The sequence below is a fragment of the Pteronotus mesoamericanus genome, unplaced genomic scaffold (assembly GCF_021234165.1).
Source record: "Pteronotus mesoamericanus isolate MK-2021 breed Mesoamerican mustached bat unplaced genomic scaffold, CSHL_Meso_final scaffold_31, whole genome shotgun sequence".
NCBI lineage: Eukaryota > Metazoa > Chordata > Mammalia > Chiroptera > Mormoopidae > Pteronotus > Pteronotus mesoamericanus.
In genome coordinates, this window is record NW_026555312.1 from 20,792,881 (window position 1) to 20,804,932 (window position 12,052).

Genomic DNA, 12,052 nt, shown 5'->3' on the forward strand with positions numbered 1-12,052 from the left:
ATTTCTTTTTCCTTTTTTTAATCCTCACTCGAGAACATTTTTTCATTGCTTTTAGAGAGAGAGGAAGAGGGTGGGGCTGGGGGAAAATAAAGAGAGAGAAACATAAATGTGAGAGGGAAACATCGATCAGTTGCCTCCTGTACATACCTTGGGGATTGTACCGGCAACCCTTTGGTTTATGGGATGATGCTCCAACAAACTGAGCTATACTGGCCAGAGCTGACCTCATTTTTTTTTTTTTTTTTTTGTACTCAATCTGTATAAACTATTTTGTTTGTCTGTATCACCCAGCAGTATTTTTCCATTAACATTATCTTGAATTTTCTCTTCATTACTCATGTTACTTGTACTTGCATTTGCATTTGATACTGTTCAGAGCAAGTATGTTGTTAAGGGCTGTTCCATATTGGCTTTAGATTTTTGCTGTATCACCTCAGGCGAAGATCGACTTATGTACCTAAAGTTAACTGAATTGGTGACTGGCTTATGAACTGGTTAGAGTTTCAAATGCTGTTGAAGTAACCCTATCATATTCATTTTACTGTTACAATGCAGAAATGTATTGTAACAGTAAAATGCTTTGTAACTTGAAAACATTATCTATTACTAATTTACCTTTTAACATGATGTCTTGACACTGCTACCACAATTTCTTGTTCCAGTACTTCCCTTGTTTAGGTTATTCAGAAAGCAAGCACAATTTTTTCTCTCACTGTAGCAGTAGGCTAGCCCTCAAACCTGTTACCAAAGGCCAGATATTGGGCTAGAATGTGAAATTGTTTCATCAGCAAAGATTAAGTTAAAATGCCGTGAGCTTGTGCTCCTGTGTATCTCACATGCTTCAGATATTCCTGTGGGGTATCTTGCCTTTTATGAGCCCCCAGCCACCATAGGGACTACTTAAATTAAGGTTTTATCTTGATTATTTTCTATGGCATGCCACGTTTTAGAGCTTTATAAAATCAACAGCAGTATTAGAAACCCATCACTTTCCCTCTGGAGGGTTTCTCCTGAACCACTTTTGGGTTTGAACAATGTTTCTTCTGCTTCCTCACCAGTATGAAGAGTATTTATGGGTTCAACTTTTAAGCATTTCTATTCCACACTTCTACTACTGTTTCCTTTGGCTCTCTTCTTTCCTTTAGTTAAGAAGGAAAGGACTGGGATAACCTGCATCAACTTCTGTGGTGTCATAATAGGCACCTCGGAAATATCAGCCTCTCTAGACTTGATAGGGCCTCTTCCACACAATGCCTTCCTGTTAACGATGCAGAACAGTGCTGTAATTCACATTAGGTTTCAAAGCAGTCGTCCTCAAATAACTGTTCGCACAGTTATGTTGATGCAATTGCACATATTAATGCACTTGAAAAGAAAACCTTACCATTTTTTGAAGTTTTATTTACCTTGTGCAATGATTAAAGTGTTACTATGTCATTTTAGGTACCGAAAGTAGACTCAGTGTGTGAAACCACTGCAGTGTCTCTCTCTTCATGTTTTATATTCCGTCCTTAATCCCATTCATCAGACTGTGGATGCTTTCTACATGGAAGCCAAAGAGATGATAATGTATATTCTGTCCTGGAAATTACCATGATGCCTTGAAGATGCAGTTGTGGGTCAGATTTTGGGTTGAATTTAGGCTTTATGACTTACTGTGTAATAGAGAAGTTATTTAACTTCTCTAAACCCCAGGTTTCTTATTTGAGAAATGGGGAAATGAAACCATGTAGTAAGCAAGGTAAGCACCCAATAAGGTAGCAGTTATAGTAAATGATCAATAACTGTTAGCCATGGTAGTGCAAACAGCAGCATAGTTTATTAAAGGATCATTTTACCTGTTTCAGGAAATCAGAGAGACAGGGTGGGTAAGTATTTAGCATTCATATGTAAGGCAGGTTATATAGATTAAACCAATAACCAATGGATATTTTTAAATGGCCAAATAGAAAATGATTGCTTAGGGAAGTCCTAAGTAACTACTTGAAGTTTGCAATCTCCCAAGCCCCATTTACACTTGGCTATTCATAGGATTTTACTTAGATGTATATTATTCTTCTGACCATTTGCTTTTTTATTTGCTTTTAAAATGTCTATTTGAAATCTGGGTCATTTTGAGAAATTCTTTTGGCATTCTAAATTTTTAATTTAATTGGCTTTTGCAGTCCACTTTATTTCTACTTTTTTTTCACAACAAAAAATGTATATTTATTATGAAATAGTGCTTGTTTCATGGTGAGAATAGAAAAATAACACTATGTGCTACTAAAAAAAATTCTGGAGCTCAGTCTCTGAAGAATAAGGATAAGAGGCTTTTGTGTCACTTGGAGCACACCGTCTTCAGGCTCTCTGCGCTCATGCATGACAGGTGGGGCACAGCACATACAGGATACCGGAAGTGTGACTCATGACTCAGGTTGTGCCCGAAGCACAAGGAGCCTGCATGGTCCACACGAGACGTTCTGACCATGGTGGTCGAAGAGGGGAACTGGAGATCAGCAGGGAATTGTTCTGAGAATGGCCAGGAGGGGGACAACCAGCCCCTCCCTGTACTGGGGTGTGTAAGAATCTCTTAGGCTGATGGTCCTGTTTAGAAGAGGAAGCCCAGTGGCCCAATGCTTACTTTGTTGCCCAAATGTCTGTGCTGAGGGAAAGCTGCAACTTTCCCCAGGACCACCTGAACCACCATTTCTCTGTGGGGTGGCCAAAGTAGCAGAAGTCTGTGTACTCTTGGCCTCTGAGGGCTGCTGGCTGAAATTTTTTTACTTCGAATTCTGTCCATACTGGAGATAGAGGCCAGGGTGAGCACCTTAAGCAGCAGCTTTCAACCACAGAAGAATAGCAAGATGCTGTTCATGATGGCTTCCAGGTGGAGCACATAGGTGTGCAGCAGCATGCACTAGTAGGCCATCGTGGCAGGTGGGAAAGTCAAGACTAGCACTCTAACAGCAAGTGGCCTCTTTTGTTGGCAGAGGTTTCCCTTCGTATCAAAAAATAGCCAAATCACTTCATTTCCATGGTAAAGGAGGAGCATCACCACATTGAATACTAGGTTGGCTGTTAGATATGGTAGCAGGAGACATTTATACAGAAATATGAAGAATTCTAGCAGGAGATAGATAGCATAATAAGCACCACATGTTCAAAAAGAACACGATTTTCAGAGGCAGGGGATAACTGTTTACCTTGCAGCGCCATCTTCAGTCCCACTTCTTTTTTAGGTCTAATTAGAATGAATTTCTTGCACCTGCTTTTTCTCATTTGTGAACTACTTGCTCTGGCTTCTGTAAGCAGTTGCCGTATGGGTGGAATTTGTGTTTTGGGTCATTTGGGTTTGTGCAAGGACACTTGAGAAAATGTCAGAGAAAGAGAAGAAATGCTAGTGGAAGAACAAATGACACAGCCTACTATTCAATTAATGGATATCTAATTTAATTTCATCAATACTGAATGTCTCTCAAACATGAAGCTAAGTGAGAGGTGCCATTTAAAGGTCCCTGGAATCAAAGATGGGATGTGCTTTAGTCCCAGCTTGGTGACTACATGCTAAGTGATCTTAGCCTTTCTGGATCTTCGTCTCTCTGGATTTCATTTCCTCATTTGAGGTTGGCTTAGCTGATCTCTAAAGTCCCAGCTCTAATGTATTTTCCTCTAGACATAATAGTTTACTCGTTTTCATGGTCTTACTATTCTGTGTTGTATTGTGTAGATGGCCTAGTGAATTAGTGCTTTCCCTTCTTTCAGAGTTTGCTAAACTTTAGTCTTTAGCGTATGTTTCAGGTATTTTTTGGACATACAAATATGTTGTGTATATTATTAGGTCTTAATAGTTACTTTTTCATTTATTTTTGTTATCTTAAATTTTCTACTTAGCATATCTTTTTATTTATTTATTTTTAATTTTTTTATTGTTGTTCAGTTACAGTTGACCCCATTTTTCCTCATTGCCCTCCCCTGCCCTGCCCACTCCTACTCTCCTACTTTCAATCCCCACTCCCGCCCCCGCCCTTTTGTCCTTGTCTGTGGGTCCTTTATACACGTCCCTTGACTTTACTCTTCCCCTTCTTTCCCCCATTATCTCTCTCCCCCTACCCCTCTGGTCACTGTCAGAATGTTCTTTATTTTTATGTCTCTGGTTCTATTTTCCTTGCTTGTTTTTTTGTTGATTATGTTCCACTTACAGGTGAGAGCATACGGTATTTGTCTTTCACTGACTGGCTTATTTCACTTAGTATATTACTCTCTAGTTCCACCCATGGTGTGGCGAAGAAGTTCCTTCTTTCTTTCTGCTGTGTAGTATTCCATTGTGTAAATGTACCACAGTTTTTTGATTCACTCACTTACTAATGGGCGTTTAGGCTATTTCTAGCACTTGGCTGTTATAAATAACACTGCTATGAATAGCGGGGTGCATAGGTTCTTTTCAATTGTTATTTTGGGATTCCTAGGGTATAATCCCAGCAGTGGCATCACTGGGTCAAAAGGCCGTTCTATTATTATTTTTTTGATGCAATAAATTCACAACTATCAACAACTATGTCTGAAAAACTAAGCAAACAAGCAGAACAGAAATAAATTCATAGATATGGAGATCATTTGGAGGGTTATCATTTGGGAGGGAGAAGGGGAGAATGAGGGAAAAGGTACAGGGATTAAGAAGTACAAATAGGTAGTTACAGAATAGAGAGGCGGATGTTAAGAACAGTATAGGAAATGGAGTAGCCGAAGAACTTATATGCATGACCCATAGACATGAACTAAGGGGAGGATTGTTGGAGGGAAGGCAGGATATCAGGTGGAGGAGAGCAAAGTGGGAAAAATTGGGATAACTGTAGTAGCATAATCAATAAAATATATAAAAATAAAAAAAAATAAAAAAAGAAATTCCATACTGTTTTCCACAGTGGATGCACCAGTCTGCATTCCCACCAACAGTGCACTAGGGTTTCCTTATCTCCACAACCTTGCCAGCACTTGTTGTTTGTTGATTTATTAATGATGGCCATTCTGACCGTTCTGAAGTGGTATCTCATTGTGGTTTTAATTTGCATTTCTCTGATGGCTAGTGATGCTGAGCATCCTTTCATATGTCTCTGGGCCCTGAGTATGCTCTGCTTGGAGAATTGTCTGTTTAGGTCCTTTGCCCTTTTTTTAATTGGATTGTTCATCTTCCTGTAGTGGAGTTGTGTGAGTTCTCTACATAGTTTGGAGATCAAACCCTTATCTGATGTATCATAGGCAAATACATTTTCCCATATTGTTTGTTCCCTTTTCATTTTGCTGATGTTTTCTTTAGCTGTGCAGAAGCTTTTTAATTTGATGTAGTCCCATTTGTTTATTATTCTCTTTATATCTCTTGCTCTGGGGGACATAGTGGTGAAAATATTGCTGCTTGGGATACCTGAAATTTTCCTGCCTATGTTCTCCTCTAGGACTTTTATGGTGTCGCAACTTATATTTAAGTTTTTTATCCATCTTGAGTTTATCTTTGTGTATGGTACAACTTGGTGGTCTGATACCTTAATAGTTTATTTAAAACAATCAAAATGACTGATTTCTTTTACTTAGTATTCTTTTAAGCTATACTATCTGTTAATTATATGTTTGATATGGAATATTTTTCTAGTACACAATTAAATTTATACGGAATTGTTAATATAAAGTATTTACTCTCTGCCTCCATAAATCTTAATAGAATGCGTGCTGCTCTTTGGGAAACATTGGTGTGTTTTGAATTTGTTCTTTCAACCATCCTCATCCTGTCCTAATATTTTTGGTATGTTTTCTGTACTTATACAGACATGCCAGTGCTTCTGATCTACTAAAACTACAGGATCCGGCACAAATAACACCCCTTTTTTATCACAAAATTTTTTATTACAAAGTTGTAAGTATGTGATTCTATAACATAATAATATCACTCTCAAGCATGCCTTATGACATTTAGGTGAACTGTTCAAATTAAAACAATAAATTATTACACTCATACTGTTACCCTACCAGCCACATTGAAGCAGGCGTTACTTCTGCCAGACCCTGTATATTGGCCACAATGAATAATTAAAGCCTGAAAGCAAAAGTGGACTGCCCCAAAATTTTATATTTGATTTTGCCAGACACTTAGAGGAACTACTAGTCTGCAGTTGCCTTAGTTCATTTTCACAGCCTGAGGTTCTCTCTATTTGCCCAGGTAATGTAACATCTGACTACAATACTATGTAAGACCTGGTTTGTTTTTGTATTGCTCCCTATTATGAGGATAAGTCCTTCAGGGATCTTTATCTGACACCCAACTTGGTCAGACATTGCTGACTTTTGCTTTGGCCTCACTTGCTGTAGTAGCTTGTCACAACCAATGTTCAGTTTTTCGGTTGGTACATTGGATAGACACATATTCTCAGTATTTCTCTCTGGCTTTTTGCGGGGCTTTTTTTCTGCCGTCCCCCGCCCCGCCCCCCCGCCTCTCTATTCTGCTTCTTCTTCAGTGCTTTTAAGAATTTTTGTGTTTTTAGTAGATTGATGAGGTTTTATTCTAATTATCCCTCCCAATAGTACTAGGAACAACAGTTAATTTATTATTTTATTAACAAGTTTTCTGTTTTTGATTTCATGAGACATCAGCTGGAAAGAATGGTAGCTTCATTTGCTCAGTTCCCTTTCTTTAGTCAGTCTCTTGGCAGGTAAAGATCTATTTTGCTGTTAAAGATGGGGACACTTTATTTTAGTAGTAAAGCAGCTTATGAATAATACCTATGATTAGTATTTATGATTGTGATGATAATGAGAAAAATTTATTTAGCCATTACAATGTGCCAGGTACTCTATGCTTTTCATGCATTATTTAATTTAATTATTATTGTATGTCTGAATTTAGTGTTATTATTCCTACTTTACAGAGCATTACCTGAGGCTTAGCTACCATTATCACTTGCTAGAGTTTTCCTGGATAGTAAGTGGCCCTGTCCTGGGCTTTGGAGATACAGGTTTAGCAAAGTCTGGCATACTTCCTTCCTTCATGGAATTTACAGGATTTAATTCCTAGACTCTACTTTCTACCTACTTTCAGGACCCACTCTAAGGGTACTGTCGGATGGTCAGGAATATAATTTTAGAGTCGGGAAGCCTGATTCACTGGTATTTCCACTAGTATTGAAGACATGTCTCTTGTGAGGAAATGACTATAAGTAACACAAAAGGAAATGGAGAGATGAGCAAAGGTCAAAACAGTGTCTTTCATTCCCTAAACACTGTCCATTCCCTAAACACTCTAGCATAGTGCTTTTGTTTGTTTCATTCAGTTGGTACTAAATGAATGTTAATTTCAGTATGTCCATTGTCTATAGACAGTGGATTTTATTCCCATGTTATGTTTTTTGATATAGATGGCCAAGATACTATTTTTATGTACTTATATTATTCCTCTTGGTTTACAGTTATTTGCTGGTGTAAAGGATGGAGAAAGCTTGCAGCTCTTTGAACAAAGTTGTCGTTCTTCCCGTAAACAAGAAACACACACCATGGAGGCTGTGAAGCTAGTGGAATTTGACCTTAAGCAAACACTTACCAGACTTGTGATGCATCTATTTGGAGATGGTAAGTTCTCAAATGTCTTTGTCTTTAGGGGCTTAAATATTCAATACTTAATGTCATTCTGAAATCACTGTGGCTAGTTGTGTCTAGATGTTTTGGTCTAAATTGTGGCTTAATGGTTCAGGTCCATAGTGAGGTAGAACTTAATAGATTTCCTAGTTCATTCCATGTGAGGAGGAGGAGGATATGAAAATAGAATTAGCTAGAGAAAGAAAAACAATGATATCCTGTGATGAGAATGATAATGAATTAAGATCAGGCCATTCATCAGTGGTGAAAAAGCATACAGACTGACTAGTGTTTGGACTTGAATGGCGGGGCAAAATTCTTTTCTTTCCCTTCCTCATTTTATTTGTTTATTTAACTTAAATTTTTTTCAATTACAGCTAACATTCAATATTATATTAGTCTCAGGTGTACAGCATAGTGTTTAGACAGTTATATAACTTAAAAAGTAATCACCTCAATAAGTATAGTACCCATTTGACACCATAACATAGTTATTACAATATTATTGACTACATTCCCTATGCTGTAGTTTATATCCCCAGGACTATTCTGTGACTAGCAATTTGTACTTCTTAATCTCTTTAACTTTTCACCCAGTCCCCCAACTCCCCTCTCTTCTGGCTACCATCAGTCTGTTCTCTATATCTATGAATTTGTTTGTTTTGTTTATTCTGTTCTTCAGATTCCACATATAAGTGACATCATATGGTATTTGTCTTTCTCTCACTGATTCATTTCGCTTAGCATAATATCCTCTAGGTCTATCCATGTAGGGCAAGATTCTTAACCATGTAAGTGGGCCCAGTGGGAGATTTTACATATTTATATATTGATTACTACTGTCAATAGCAAAAATGTTAACAGTGAATTTCCTGAAGAACAATATTTTTAAAAGCTGGACCTTCACTTTAGTCACTTGCCCTTGATTATTTCTCTAAGAAAATTTTTGTGTTGCGCCCCCTGTCCAACGATGTCTGACTTCCTTGATATAATATTTTGTTTGTTTTTAGGAAGCTGTAAAGAGAAGGTTAGAGATTTTTCTTAATTGTGACCTACAATTTAAAAATGTTTAGAAGACAGACACTAAGTAAGCTCTTATCTTTCTGAGCTTTTAATTTTTTTAAATTTTTTATTGTTCAAATGCATTTGTCTCCATTTTCCCGCCACCACTTTCCCCTGCCCCACCCACTCCCTCCTCCTACCCTCATCCCTTCCCCACTCTGGCTTTGTCCATGAGTCCTTTATACATGTTCCTAGATTTGACCCTTCCTCTTCTTTTCCCCATTACCCCTTTCCCTCCTTCCCTCTTGTTACTGTCGGTTTGCTTTTTCTTTCACTGTTGCTGGTTATATTTTTCTTGCTTATTTGTTTTGTTGATTAGATTCCACTTACAAGTGCAGTCTTATGGTATTTGTCTTTCGCCCCCTGGCTTATTTAGCTTAGCATAATGCTCTCCATTTCCATCCTTGCTGTCTGTTGCAAAGTGTAGTAGTACTTTCTTTCTGCTGTATATTCCATTATCTAAATGTACCATAGTTTTTTGATCCACTCATTTACTGATTGACACTTAGGTTGCTTCCAGTACTAGGCTATTGTAAATTGTGCTGCTATGAACATTGGGGTGCATAGGTTCTTTTGAATTGGTGTTTTGGGATCTTTAGGGTATAGTCCCAGCAGGGGAATCACTGGGTCAAAAGGCAGTTCCATTATTATTTTTTTGGTGAAATTCCATACTGTTTTCCACAGTGGCTGCACCAGTCTGCATTCCCACCAACAGTGTACTAGGGTTCCCTTATCTCCACAACCTTGCCAGCCCTTGTTGTTTGTTGGTTACTTTATGATGGCCATTCTGACTGGTGTGAAGTGGTATCTCATTGTGGTTTTAATTTGCATTTCTCTGATGGCTAGTGATGCTGAGCATCCTTTCATATGTCTCTGGGCCCTGAGTATGCTCTGCTTGGAGAATTGTCTGTTTAGGTCCTTTGCCCTTTTTTTTAATTGGATTGTTCATCTTCCTGTAGTGGAGTTGTGTGAGTTCTCTACATAGTTTGGAGATCAAACCCTTGTCTGATGTATCATAGGCAAATACATTTTCCCATATTGTTTGTTCCCTTTTCATTTTGCTGATGTTTTCTTTAGCTATGCAGAAGCTTCTTATTTTGATAAAGTTCTATTTGTTTATTCTTTCCTTTATGTCCCTTGCTCTGGGGAACATATAAGTGAAAATATTGCTGCTTGGGATATCTGAGAGTTTCCTGCTTATGTTCTCTTCTAGGACTTTTAGGGTGTCACAACTTGTATTTAAGTCTTTTATCCATCTTGAGTTTATCTTTGTGTATGGTGTAAGTTGGTGGTCGAGTTTCAATATTTTGCATGTAGCTGTCCAGCTCTCCCAACACCATTTGTTGATCAGGCTATTTTTGCTTCATTTTATGCGTCTGCCCATTTGTCAAATATTAATTGACCATAGAGACATAGGTTTACTTCTGGGCTCTCTATTCTGTTCCATTGATCTATGTGTCTGTTCTTGTGCCAGTAACAGACTGTTTTGATTACAGTGGCCTTGTAATATAGTTTGATGTCAGGTGTTGTGATCTCTCCTACTTTGTTTTTCTTTCTCAAAATTGCTGCGGCTATTTGGGATCGTTTATGGTTCCATATAAATTTTTTTAAATGTTTGTTCTATGTCTGTGAAATACATCATTGGTATTTTAATAGGGATTGTGTTGAATCTCTAAATTCCTTTGGGTAGTATGGACATTCTGATGATGTTAATTCTTCCAGTCCTGGGACACAGTATAGCTTCCATTTATTTGTGTCTTCCTTAATTTCTTTTTTCAGTGTTGTGTAGTTTTCTGAGTACAGGTCTTTTACCTACTTTGTTAAGTTTATTCCTAGGTACTTTACTTTTCTTCCTTCTGAGCTTTTTAAAAGAACATCTTTATTGAGCTATATTGACAAAAATAAACTATACATACTTAAAGTATAAAATCTGCTAAGTTGACATACAGTAAACTGAACATTATTACACACTTTTGTTAGTTTTGACCTAGGTATACACCTGTGAAACCACCAGCAGAATCAAGATAATAACATGTTCATCACCCCCAAAAGTTTCCTCTTGTCCCTTGGTAATTTCTCCTTCTTGCCCTTCCCTACACCCCCTCACTCCAGGCATCTGGTGAACTACTTTCTGTCACTATTGATTAGTTTTCACCTTTTAGATTTATGTTAATGTAATTCTATAAGGTATACAATTTTTTTTGTCCTGGCTTATTTTACTTAGCATAATTATTTGGAGATCCATGTTGTAATATCTCCAAATAATTATCAGTAACTCATTCCTTTTTATTGCTAAGCATACTGTTCCATAGTTTTTTGATTCATCCACCCACTGATAGACATTCAGATTATTTCTAGCCTTTTGCTATTGCATGTAGAGCTTCCAGACATGTTTCTCACACAAGTCTTTGTATGGACTTATGTATTCATTTCTCAGTGGAAGTTCTAAATCATATGGTAGATGTATTTTAACTTTATGAGAAGCCGCTTAACTGTTTTCTGAAGTGGTTTTGCAATTTTACATTCCTTTTAGTTGTGTATGAGGGCTCGAGCTGCTCTACATCTTCTACATACTTGATATATAGTCAGTCATTTTAATTTTAGCCATTTATTTTTTAATTTTATTTTTGCTTAATCCCATCACCTTTTTCACCCAGGCCTTCTACCCCTGGTCCTCTGCCAGCTATGAGTCTATTTCTATTTTGTTAGTTTATTTTTTCCACCATGTTCCCCATATTTGCTCTGATTCACCTTTCTTGAAATTCCTACAATCTCCAGTCTCTTTTATTTAACTTTATTTTTTTTTTAATTTTTATTTTTTAAAGAGAGGAAAAATGAGGGAGAAAGAAAGGGAGAGAGAAACATCGATGTGTGGGAGAAACGTCCATTGATTGCCTCTAGCATGCCAACTGGGGACCTGGTTGGTCTGCAACGCAGGCATGTGCCCTGACAGAAATCAAATTGGCGACCTTTGGTCCAGCCACTGAACCACACTAGCCAGGGCTAATTTTAGCCATTTTAATAGGAGTAGTGGTATGTCAAATAAACATTCAGCGTATATAAAGAACTCCAAGTAAACAAGCGAAAATCAACCTAGGAGAAGTGAGTGAACATGAATGAGACAAATGACATAGTTAGAGGACTCGTGAACACATGAAAAGATGCTCACCCTCACTAGCGATGAAGGGAAGGCAAATGAAAATTACCATTAGCTATCCTTTGCTACTTTTCATATATAGAAATATTTTTAAAAAGCTAATATTTGTAAGTATTGATAAAGATATAGAAAAACAGATGTAGTGCAAAGTCCTGGTCCTGTGTAGGAGTTTCAGCTATCACCCCAGCAGGAGCTTGAGTACTCACTCTATCTTGATTGACTTCTGTTTTTTCC

The 12,052-nt window shown here is 37.5% G+C and overlaps 1 protein-coding gene and 1 pseudogene across 5 annotated transcripts in view; one reads left to right on the top strand and one right to left on the bottom strand.

Annotated features, from left to right (window-relative positions):
* FARS2 (phenylalanyl-tRNA synthetase 2, mitochondrial) overlaps positions 1-12,052 on the top strand; it is a 529,812-nt gene that overhangs the window by 137,976 nt on the left and 379,784 nt on the right. For all 5 annotated transcript variants that reach the window (XM_054591914.1, XM_054591912.1, XM_054591911.1 and 2 more), the window contains one exon: positions 7,434-7,593. In XM_054591914.1, coding sequence (XP_054447889.1) covers positions 7,434-7,593 — 160 coding nt within the window. The remainder of the gene's footprint in view (positions 1-7,433; positions 7,594-12,052) is intronic.
* On the bottom strand, positions 2,591-3,201 carry LOC129085742 (transmembrane protein 216-like; annotated as a pseudogene).